The sequence below is a fragment of the Citrus clementina genome, unplaced genomic scaffold (genome assembly GCF_000493195.1).
Source record: "Citrus clementina cultivar Clemenules unplaced genomic scaffold, Citrus_clementina_v1.0 scaffold_9, whole genome shotgun sequence".
Classification (NCBI taxonomy): domain Eukaryota; kingdom Viridiplantae; phylum Streptophyta; class Magnoliopsida; order Sapindales; family Rutaceae; genus Citrus; species Citrus x clementina.
Window position 1 is genome coordinate 22070675 of NW_006261964.1, and position 12915 is coordinate 22083589.

The following is a 12915-nucleotide window of genomic DNA, read 5'->3' on the forward strand; positions in this document are numbered from 1 at the left end:
AATATCATCACTAAGGTTTGAAAGAAAAGTTTTATCAACTATTTCTTCTATTAAATCCACATCAATAATTCCATCATCTGCATTGTGAGGTTGTTTGGCAATGTTGAAGATGTTTAGCTCCATAGTCATGTTGTTAAAAGACAACTGCATATTTACAGTCCTGTATTAAATGTGAGCGTTGCCAGTTGCAAGAAAGGTTGGCCTAGGATAATGGGGATGTGGTTCCTTGAATCCTGGATTGGTTAAGTGTCAATTACAGTGAAATCAACAGGAAAATAAAACTTGTCTACCTGGATAAACACGTCTTCCACAATACCACGAGGTATTTTTGTAGATCGATCTGCAAGCTGTAACACCACTGGAATTGGGTGTAATTCTCCCAGTCCAAGTTTCATGAATACCAAATAAGGCAACATATTTACACTAGCTCTTAAGTCCAACAAAGCATTCTCAATTGTATGGTTCACTATACTACATGAGATAGTGGGGGAGCCGAGTCTTTGCATTTTAGAGGAACTTTGTGTTGGAGTATAGAACTCACGTTTTATGTTAAAAAGACATTCTTTTGAACGTGAATGTTTCTCTTTTTAGTACAAAAGTCTTTAAGAAACTTGGCATAAGATTACACTTGTTTTATAGCATCAAGTAAAGGGATGTTAACACTTACCTATTTGAAGATTTCAAAAATCTCACCTGTGAATTTTTCCTTTAGCTAACCTATAAGGAAATAGAGCTTTAGGAACGTATTCTCGTAGGTTGGTTTCTTCTTTTTCCGCTGATAATGACTCTTCAACATTTACAGGTATAATTTGATTTATTTTCGTCACCGGCATCTCCACCTTGTTGTCGACTTCTTTCCCTTTTCGCAAGGTCATGATGGTTTTGACCTCTCCATGTTGCTGTGGTGAACTGGTACTTACTTGATACACTTATTTAGGATTAGGCACTGGTTGACTTAGAAATTTGCCTTTATCAACAATCATTACCAAAGTTTGAACTGAAAAAGTAAGTTGTCCCACCATCTTCTCGAGGTTTGAAACTGATTGGGCTTGTGAGTTGAAACCTACTCTCATCTCATTTCGTAGTTCATCAATGATGCGGTTCTATTGCTCAGTCATGGAGTGAGTAACATTCCTGAAATTCTGGAAAGTATCCTCCCTTGGTATGGGTTGAGAGTAGTTCTGGTTCTGATTGTATGGTCTAAATGATAATTGAGAGGCTTGAGGAACTTGAGGAATTGGTTGCATTTGTGGAGCTGGAGCTGCTGGTCCATTTTGTTGGAATCCTTGAGACCATGAAAAATTGGGGTGGTCTTTCCATTCAGGGTTATATGTGGTGGAGTATGGGTTGAAATTTAATTGTTTTCTCATTACACTATGACATTGGCTTGTTCTGAGTATGAGTCATGGTCATGTGGTTCTGTTGATTTAGCAGTCGTTAACGATGCTATTTGTCGAGAAAAACCTTCAACAATTTCTTTGACTTCTTTAATTCCTAAACTCGACTCATCAATGTGAACCTCATTTACTCCCTTAATTCTTTTAGTATTCCTGAGTGATCGACTCCATTGTTGGGAATTATCCGTTTGTCACTAGAAGAAATCCCAAATTTCTGATGCACTTTTTGACATTAGCTCTCCTCCACTTGTTGATATTAGTCATTCTTGCACATGCGTCAATAATCCCTCTAAAAAGTATTGACATTGGTGCCATTTCTCGTACCTATTATGTGGACACTTCAAAAGTAGCCAATTGAAACGCTCCTATGTTTCGAAAAACTGCTCGTCTTCTTCTGGGTAAACTATGAGATTTCCCTGCGAATAGCATTGGTTTTATGCACTGGAAAATATTTATTCAAAAATTTGTTACCATTTGTTTTCATGATGTAATGCTATTAGCAGGTAATGTATTGAGCCATGAACAAACTCTATCATTTAAAAAAAATGTCAATAATCTAAGTTTAACATCATCATCTAAAAAATTCACATATTTAAAAGTTTGACAAACAGCATGAAAATCATTCAAATGATTATATGAGTCCTCATTTTCTAAACCATAAAATGTTGGGAGACAGTTTAACACACTAGGGTTTAACTCAAAACTCCTAGCAGCTACATTTGGATATCTTATGCATGATGTGCTCAAATTAGCTAAGGAACTAAAGTAGTCCTTAAATGGCCGCTCGTGTGGTGGTGCTTGTTGTTGTTGCAAATCCATTTCAATTTTATTTTTAATTGCAACGTGTTTATATGTGCGAAATGTTTTTTTGAGTTCAAGGTCTCTAGGCTCAAGATTATGTAATAATGACCTTCCACCATGCATGCAAAGAACACAAAAAATGGTCACAAAATAAATAAAAATAAAAAAGAAGAAGAAATTACAATACTAACCTTATCACGCTGTTACAACCTTTCTATAAAAGTACACTAAAAAATACGTGAAAGAAATTAACTAAAAATAAATTAATAAGATAAACGAAAAATCACAAAGAAAAATAACTTGAAAATTAAATTACAGAATTTTAAAGAAGAGAAAAAGAAAAAAAATCTTACCTGAAAATGTAGATTCACTTTTTTTCTTAAATAAAAAAATTACAAGAAAACGACTAAAAGAAATTATTTACAAAAATTAATTCTACGAATTATAATAACTTACCTCCCTGGCAACGGTGCCAAAAACTTGTTGTGCAAATTTTATTGAACTCGCAAGTGTACGAATCTATTGTAGAATATATTAATAGTGACGAGTGTCGATCCCACGAGGAGATAGATTTTAATTATGTGTAGAATTAATTTTATAAGTGGGTGGTTGGATTTGTGATGGAAGTGATTTAAATTATCGTAAAATTTAAATTAAAATGGCGAGAATAAATTAAAACGAATTCTATTGAAATGAAGAACTTGGGTATCTGGATCTACATCAACGTACACCATGGGTTAAATATTCTTTATTAATGCCAATTAAATCATGAGGGAGATTTCCATTCCTCATGAACCACACTCTAATTAATATGGTGCTAATGGTTTATCGTGCCCAATAATAAAAACCTTGTACTAGGGAGCCGATTAAATCAGTGCAGTATCTAGACACGATTATTACTATTTGTCCACGAAAAGTCAAAACATCCACAATAATTAGAGGGGAAGAGAAAATAAATTTACCAAATAAAGCCTATGGCACTTGTTAAGGCTTCACCTTCAACCCAAACTTGAAAGAAAATTAGCTACTCATAATTGAACTAGGGATAAAATGAAAATTTATTAGAATATGTAGAAAATACAAGATGGAGAGAAATTACAAAAAATAGAACTCAAAAATGAATTCAGGGGTGCCAAATTAGAGGGGACAACCCCCTTTTTTTTTTTTTATAGATATACCGAGTAAATCATGACCATCGGATTAAAACATTTTGAACGCTCAGGATTACGCCATGTCATCAGTCAATAGTGACACGGTTTACCACGCGGTTTGAATAGTGACGCGATTTGGTTGTAAATAATTCTGGGTAAATGCATGTACCATACGCGCAACTTTTGGTCCATTAACATGCTGCCACATCACCGATCAACAATATATAAGAATTTTAGTCCAATAGAATTGTGACACATCATCAGCCAATGCCACATCTTTAGTCAATGCCATGTCATCGTTCTCTATATGTGAACAACATCGTGAACAGTAGCATGGACAATACCATACATGTAAACAATGCCATTTTTCCATTTATGCTTCTCCTAAGGTTTTCGACTGTTCTGAGTTCAAAAGTGATGTTCGTTTTACTGTCTAATCTCTCATTCATTATGAAATGACTATGATGCCCCTAAAATACATAAAATACTTAATTAAAATAAAACAAACATAATTAAATCACAAGAGACTTAAATACATAAAAGTAAGGCTGTTAGTAAGTCTTGAATTGTAAAATGACTTCTCTTTTGTAAATATACACTTTCTAACACTCAACAATCAGAGGTGGAGCTAGAGACCCAGCCAATCGTTTTTAGGATTATATTTCTTTCATCCCTTGACATTTTTTAAAATATTTTTCTGACCTTTTTAGCCTTATCGGTGTACCCTAGATACCCCACCGAACACCTGGGGTACCCGATGTAGGCCAACATTCTTATGATGACTTTAACTACAAAACTCCATATCGACACGTGACACTTTTCTTTGGTCTTCTACCTTTTCGCCAAAAAGGGATTATTTTTCTTCCATTCTCCAAAAATTATTCAACATTCATGAGCCCCAAACCCGTAGAAGATTTTGCCATCCCTACCTCAAGACATTAAAAGACATGTATGACAATCAGAAGCTGTCATCTCTGGCTTACGTATTCTTTAGGATGCATTCAGTATGTTGCATTAGGTTGGACTAGACTATATTCAATTATAATATATCATATTATGTGAATTATATTTTAATATAGTGCCATGTTTGTATAGTCTGAAGTGCTGCATTTTATAATATTCTATATTATTTTATTTTATTTTAATACACATATTAAAACTTTAATTTATTTGTAAAAATGAGATTACCATTGGCTGCAGTTGAAAATAAGAAATTTTTATTCATTTATATAAGATTCAATATCGTTAGAATTATTTTCTTGAGCTCTATTTGTCATATATATAAACTTAAAGTTTTGTGAAATTTTTGACTAAAGATAAACAGAGAACAAGAGCTCGATTTCAAAAGGTATTTGTATTGTTGCGTAGAGCTCAAGACAAAAATTCCAATAACACAATATTGGATTTAGACAAATTCTAAAAAGTGTCGTCGGTAGTGATGAAAAGTATAAACTATTCATGTTATAGTACTAATGTATTTATGTTAACAAAAATTGTTTATAAAGTACATAAATAAATTATTTAAACTTGAAAATGATTTAAATTAAAAAAAAAAAGAAAGAGTGCAAACTATTGTAGACATGGGGGGAACTGCAGGTCTAATTTGCTAGTTAATGGGGATACTTAATACAGTACAATGCACCTTTTTTGCTACACCAAACATGGATTAAAAAGGCTAATGCAGTGTAGAACATGGCAATATAAATGCACCGAATGTGACCATAAAAGGATTTGGATTTTTTTTGTTTTTGGTTTTGGATTAAAATCCCTATATAAAATATGATTCTCTTTTATCTTTATGTGACAATTACAAACAATGGAGAGAGAGTACTATATATTATTGTTAGTTGTTCCTAGAAATTTGCTTTAGGTTATGAAAAGTGTAGTCTTTGAGTGATACCATTTGATGGTATAAATTTTATTCGAACTTAATAGGTGATAATTCCAACTAGAGATGGCCCTTTTTGGACCAGACTTTCTCTTCGTTGGATCAGATGATAATGAACTTCTCCTTTAAGCTAATTTTAATGGGCCTTTGAATTTTCTCCTAGGAGTTGACTTCCTTAGGGGACAAGGATGACTTAATCAGACGATGATCTACAAATATAAGAAAATGATCAGATGGCTAACTCTGCCGGTGTAAACCCTCTGATGATCAAGTTAGTTAGTTACTAGATTTTGGAAATTTAAATTTGGAGGGAGAAAATCGAGAGAGTGAAATTTAACATTTTCCCCATCAAGTGATTTATTTTTTTAGTTACCTTTGAATGAGAATAAAGGGCATATTTATAAGGCAAATTGATTTGATTTGAATCCTAATTACTTTGATGACAAGTGTCGCTATTCTTGTGACATTTGGTGACGCTCATTTTCATATGCCCATGCTGAGTGGCACTTGGACATGCAACTTTATTCTCGGGTTCAGGAAGAAAGTGTATTTATCCACTAGTAGAAAAATGATGTTCGCTGATACGAAGCTGCTGATACTAAATTAAAAAGTATCAGTATTTGGTAATTGAAGTTATTTTTAGCGTGTTCAACATAGGAGTGTCAGCGGTTGTTGATACCTTAGTATCATAACATTGTACTAATACTAAGGGGCATATATTTTATATTTTATTTAATTTTTTATTATTTTAAATGGCTGCGTTTTTATTTCGCTTAAGCTAAACGACAATGCTTTTATTTTATTTTTTATTTCACTTAAGCAAAACCGTAGTGTTTATTGTTTCTAATAATTCAATAGGGACTTTTTATTTCCCTCACTACTGTTTTCGTTTCCCTCTAGCTTCAAAAAACCTAAACATTTAAGCAAAACAAAATTGAAAACACAACGAAGCAAAACCCATAGCATAAAATAAGCAATTTGTGCTGACAAAAAAGATAAAAGGCACAAGAAAACCTTGAAGATTGAAGAATATAAAGCTCACAATAAGAAAGAAGAGAACCAAAATTATTGAAGCAGAAAAGAAAGATCGAAGAAAGTAAGAGTAAATAATAAGTTGTAATCAGGTCAGAGCACTCACCCTCTCTCTATATCGGTTCTTGCACTTTCCTCTATTTTTTTGTAAAGCCCTAATTGTCAATTTATTTCAGATTTTTTTGTTCTTGACTTGATTTTAATTTAAATAGGCTTCTATGCATGAATCATTTGTTTATTTACTTTTTCACGGGCATGCACACATGAATCGATGATTTGCAAATATAACTAAGAAAATTCCAGTGGGTGTTTATAAAATATGATTCAGAAGATGTGCTGTTTGTTTATTAGTTTTGATTTTAGGAATTGATGATTTAAAATTTTTAAAAATTATGTATTTGTCCTTTTTTATTATATAGTAGCACATGGTTGGACATGATGCATAATTTAATATGTTTCAGCATGAAAGTTCCTTAATTTTTTCAAAATTTTATCCTTATGGCAACAAATTTTAATTATTTCATGACAAGTTGACCTTAATTATTAAAATTATTTATCATTAAGATTTGCTTTTGTGTGCGCCTTTATGTGCTGGCTTTTAGTAAATAAATAATTTTTTAAATGTGGTAATTGTGTTCATTTGCTGTTTTGCAAGATGTTTTAAAAGTAATTGTATCATATTTGTATTTTGTTATTTTTTGTGATTTACTAAGTTAGGTTTTGTAGTAATAAAAGTATTAATACTATTATAAATTGAATGTGGTTGGCAGGTTTTTAAATTTGTCTGATTCGATTACTGCTGTGGTTAAAAGTTTTGTTGAGTGAGACAAAAAGGTGTTTGATTGGTTCAGGTACGAATACATTGTCATTTCAACCTTAATTGTGTGGCTTTATGACATGTTACCTCAACTTTAATGGTTCTTTGAATACAAATGTGTTGTTTGGTTTGTTATTACTTTATTTTGTGAGAACTACATGCATGACTGCTTTTATAATTTGGTTTATGTTGGCAATGGTGTACAATACTAACATTCCTTTGTTTATTGACAATGTTTTTTATTTTCTTATATGTTTACATTTATATAAGTCTGGTTCATGGAAAGATAACCTCCAAAGTCATAGGCCACAACACCATATACTAGATTACTACTAGTCTGTTTTGTTAGTTGTATAATTAATAGGATTTTACTATTAATATGAATTTATTATTAATATTCTGAATTGTATTAGTACAAATAAAGCATTTAAAACTTGAATTAACATGTATAGTTATATTAACATGCATTATTGTTGATATGGATAAACCTCGGATATGGTCTGCTAGTCGATTGTTTGCAAAATATGAAAACAGAGTAGAAGAGTTCTTGAGATTTGCTATGGTTAATTCTAAAAATCATAGGTTACTTAGATGTCCTTGTACTTATTGTTGCAACATGGAATTTTATGCTCCTTAACAGATAAAGGATAATTTGTTCACATACGGTTTTCTGCCATCATACATAGTTTGGGATAGGCATGGAGAGGTTGAGCAAAAAACAACCTCCGTAAGTTGCTATGACTATTCCGAGAGTCATCAATTTAGATTCAAAGATCAAAGTAACATTAAGGACATGATCTATGATGCTTACGAACAATGTGATAATAATCCTAAGAGTTTTAAGGATATACTTGAGGATGCTGAGAAGCCATTGTATGTAGGTTTAAAATATTCTAGGTTGTCCGGGTTAATGAAATTGTATAATGTGAAAGGCAAGTATGAGTTATCTTATCAATGCTTCACAGTTTTGTTAGAAGTTCTTGCTGACATGTTTCCAAAAAATAACACCATTCCTAAGTCAATGTATGAGGCAAAAACAATAATGAAAGTGTTGGGTTTAGATTATGAAAAAATACATGCTTGTAAGAATGATTGCATTCTCTACCAAAAAGAGTATGCAAATCTGAACACATGCCCTATTTGTAGAGAGTCTAGGTGGAAGGAAAAAAAAAGTCAAAACAAGCAGTAAACAGGTGCCTACAAAGGTGCTCTGGTACTTTCCTCCTATTCTTAGGTTTAAATATATGTTTCAATCACCTAAAACGGCCGAAAACGTATCCTAGCATGCTAATCATTGAATTAAATATGGCAACCTTTGCCATCCAGCAGACTCCCCAACATGGCATTTAGTTGACAGCAAGTGGCTTGACTTTGGCCAAGAACCTAGAAATCTACGATTAGCTTTCTCAATTGATGGGGTTAATCCACACAGCACACTTAGCACTACTTATAGTTGCTGGCCAGTCATGTTAGTCATTTACAATCTTCGGCCATGGATGTGCATGAAAAGAAAATTCATTATGCTATCTTTATTAATATCTGGGCCTTAACAACCTGGAAATGATCTAGATGTTTACCTAGCACCCTTGATTGATGATTTGAAAACCTTTTGGAATGTCGGTATAGAAAGTTATGATGCTTATAGAAAGGAAATCTTTAATCTCCAAGCTGTGTTGTTGTGGACTATTAGTGACTTTCCTGCATATGGGAACCTCTCCGGGTGTTTTATTAAGGGCCATTATGCTTGTCCAGTTTGTGGCCCAAACAAGAGTTCAATATGGCTTACACATAGCAGAAAGTGTGTATATTTAAGGCACCGTCGATTTTTACCAAATAACCACTCATTTAGGTCACTTCAAAAGGTCTTTAATAATGAGATAGAAAAGGAAGAACCTCCTAAATATTTAACTAATAAAGATATTTTGAAATTAGTGGATGATATTGACTGCAAAAGTGGAAAGCACAAAGGCATCAAGCGAAAGCGTGATGATTTTGATGATGATAGTAACAAACTATTCAAAAGAAAATCAATTTTTTTTACTTGGAATATTGGCGACATTTGTTAGTTCGTCATTTATTAGATGTGATGCATATCGAGAAAAATGCGTGTGAGAGCATTTGTGGCACTCTACTTCATCAACCTGGAAAGACAAAAGATGGGGTAAAGGCTAGAAAAGAGCTTATAAAAATGAAAATTAGGGAGAAATTGGTCCCTGGTGAAAATGATAGAAGTACCATACCTGCAGCACCTTTCACCATGAGTAAAGAAGAGAAAATGAAATTCTGTCATACTCTGTTAGAAACCAAAGTTCCAGAAGGTTATTGCTCAAACTTTAAAAATCTTGTTTTTACTAACGATTGTCGGCTTTAAGGTCTTAAGTCTCACAACTATCACACTTTGATGCAACAACTATTACCCTTAGTAATCCGTGATTGTTTACCCAAAAATGTTAGAAAAGTTGTTATTAGGATGTGCTTTCACTGCAACTCATTGTGTAGTAAGATACTGGACAAAAAATCTCTTGAAAAATTAAAAAAAGATCATTTCGTCACTGTACGTTTGTTTGAGCAATATTTCTTACCCGCCTTTTTTTACATAATGGTCTATTTGACTGTAAGCTTGTTGACCAAGTCCAATTATGTGGACCGGTTCACTTTTGTTGGATGTATCCATTTGAAAGAAACATGAAAACGTTAAAGGGTTATGTTCGTAACCACTATCGGCCCGAGGGTTGTATTGCGGAATGCTATGTTGCAGAGGAAGCACTAGAATTTTGTGCTGAATATCTCTCAAACCATGATTTCATTAGACTACCACATGATTGTATAGTTGATTATACAACTGAAAAGCCTTTAGGAGGTGGAGATGTTAAGATGGTCGACGCTGCACTACTAGAGCAAGCACATCTATGGATTCTGGAAAACACCTTGGAGTTGCAATCTTATATACTGTAACTCATAAATTTACATTAGTATTTACGCAAATTTTTCAAAACTTTATCCAACAACATCTGACTTTTTCAGTATTGACATAGTAGGGAACATAAGATATTCTTGTAATCAAATTTTCCAAAGTAATCAAAACAAGCTCATTGGTTAGAAATTGAGCATGCTCATAGCTTTTCTGAATGGTTACAAATGAAGATTAAGATTTGACAATTTTATCCTTAATAATATTGTTAATTTTGTCATAAGTAACTCATAATTTGTTCTTGAAACTGTAGGTAATAAACATGACAGCAAATGGTTTAAATGTTGATGAAACTGTTAGGATGTTGGCAAACAAACCTAGTTGCACTGTGATTGCATATTCAGGGTACATTTTAAGATGTTGGAAAACCACGAGGGATTGAGATAGCAACCGTGTTACGCAAAACAATGGGGTTAATATCTTAGCAACAACCTTACAAGTCTCAAGCTTAAAGGATAAAAATTATTTCACTGGTATAATGGAGTTTTATGGGATCCTTGTTGAAATTTGGGAGTTGCAATATCTCATGGCTAAGAAAGTTGTTTTTAAGTGTGATTGGGTTGATAGTAGATTGGTTAAGGTTGATGATTTAGGTTTCACCATTGTTGATCTTAATTGAGTTGGTTATAAGTCTGATTGCTTCATTCTAGCTTCGCATGCAAAGCAAGTGTTTTATGTTCAAGACTAAGTAGATCTAACAAAATCAATTATTTGTTCAGTGGGTCAAAGAGTCAATAAATCAATAGGTGTTGATGGGAGTATTGAGATGGTGATACATGAACCTTTATGTAAAGAATATTCATCCCCAAAAAATAGATATGGATAAAAATGATGTTGGCATATATGAAAGACCAGAGTGTGTTGATGTTCTAATTGATGATGACTTAACAGGGGAATGACAACTATAGTAAGTTATCTGATTTCAGTGTCTTTATTCTTTTGTATATAAATTAAATGCAAGTTATTTGAAGGTGTCATATGCTTCTTTTTCCATACACTGAATTCAGTGTCTGTATTTGTTTTGATATGGCAAGGTAAATGTAATATCTCATTCTGTCACATGTTTTTTTTTCTCTTGTATTGATTTCAATCTTTTTATTTGTTTGTATATGAATTAGATGCAAGTGTTGTGAAGCTGTCATGTGTTTTTTTTAATATTTTCCTTTATTTATAGATTTGTTTAAATGTAAGTTATAAGGATATGTTTTAATTATTAATTTTTTTATTATCTGTCATAATTTAATAGATATGGCTGACATTGAAGAACAAAATGAGACAAAATTTTCTGACTTGGATGGGAGACCAAAGAGGAGAAAGCAGACAAAAAAGAAACATTTGCTAAAAAGATCAGCTAACGATAAGGTTATACTACAATATAACCAATATGGAGCTCCTGTTGGAGACGAAGCAAATGATCTTAGAAGTTACATAGGTGTTCTTGTCCGAGATAATATTTCAATCTTCTATGATGATTGGCGACGTGTTCCTCTAGAGATTAAGGACAAACTTTGGGACCACTTACAAGTAATTTATCATTTCTTATTCACTTTTGTGGTTTAATTCCTTTTTATCTCTTTACTAATATTTATATTGTTTCTGCATATATGCTAGGACAGACAAAACTTGAACTTGATATAAAAAGCAAAAAACATGTGGTTCAATCAATGGGAATTGCTTTAAGGAACTTCATATGTGCTTTAAACACAGAGTTTATTCAACCTAACAAAGATAACCATAGTCAATTAAAGTTGCCTTCGTGGAAGTATCCCAGAATTAGAAAATTGGAGTGGAACAATTTGTTGACAAGGTTCTTGATCTTGAATTTGAGGTAAAATATTTTACAACAATGTTCATTCCTTGTTACTTAGAAAACTCGTTTGTTTTAATGTATGATGATTGTTGTAAACTGTTTTTATGAAGGATAAAAGTAATAAAGCGAAAAAGATGCGTGAGCAAATCAAGTACAACCATCGTTTGGGTAGTACATGTTATAGTGGCATGCTGCACAGAAAGGTATCATATGACAACATCCTCAAATCAATTTTTATATAATTTAGAAATTTTATTTTTATCTCATAAAATTAATTTCTCTTTTGTACTCGTTAATATGAATATAAGGATGAGATTACAGTTTCTAAAAAAGAGCTTGACCGAAGTCAGTTGTAGTTGATGGCCCGAAAGAATAACAAGGGTGGTTACGAACCTGATGTGTTGCCAGTGGTAGAGAAAATTGTGAGTGTTCATTATTTATTACTTAGGTTTAATTCAATATGAGATTTGCATGTGTATCTGTATATTTGAATAGCAACTTTTTTATTCTAAGGATTGAATTTGGATGCGTATTGTTGTAGGATGAAATTCTGTCAGCAGCTCTTGGGAAGCAGCCGAATGGTAGTAGAGTCCAAGGACTGGGGAAGTCAATCACCCCAACAATGTATTTTCATATACCCAATACTGCAGACTTACTTGAGCAAAGAATGACCATTGAAAGCAAGGTATATAAAGAAAGGTTTCAGATGATGATGGAGATGATGGATGTAAAGCTAAATGGCACTAGTCGTACAGAGATTGGCTGTTGTAACTATGTTAACACTAAATCTCCAACTGTTAGAGATAATGACAAGAATGTTCAAACAAAGGCAAAAAAAAAAAAAGGTTATTATCTTACCTTAATTTACTTACTTTGTATTACACCTAATTTTTATTTTTTTTAATTAATAATTGTGTTGTGTTTACATATTCAATAGGCTGCAGACATTATAGAGGAAGATTCCCCAAAAAATGGTCAATCAACAGCCAAAACAAAGGTTATTGTCTAACTTCTATTTTTTTACTTTATGTTACACTTAATTATTATT

General features: G+C 32.6%; 1 protein-coding gene across 1 annotated transcript in view; it reads right to left on the reverse strand.

Annotated features, from left to right (window-relative positions):
• The window catches only part of LOC18033092 (probable F-box protein At5g04010), a 22813-nt gene extending 13468 nt beyond the window's left edge, over positions 1 to 9345 (reverse strand). The window contains 1 exon segment of the mRNA XM_024187412.1: positions 9327 to 9345. Within this exon segment, the coding sequence (XP_024043180.1) occupies positions 9327 to 9345 (19 nt within the window).
• Positions 9346 to 12915: the final 3570 nt, after the last annotated feature.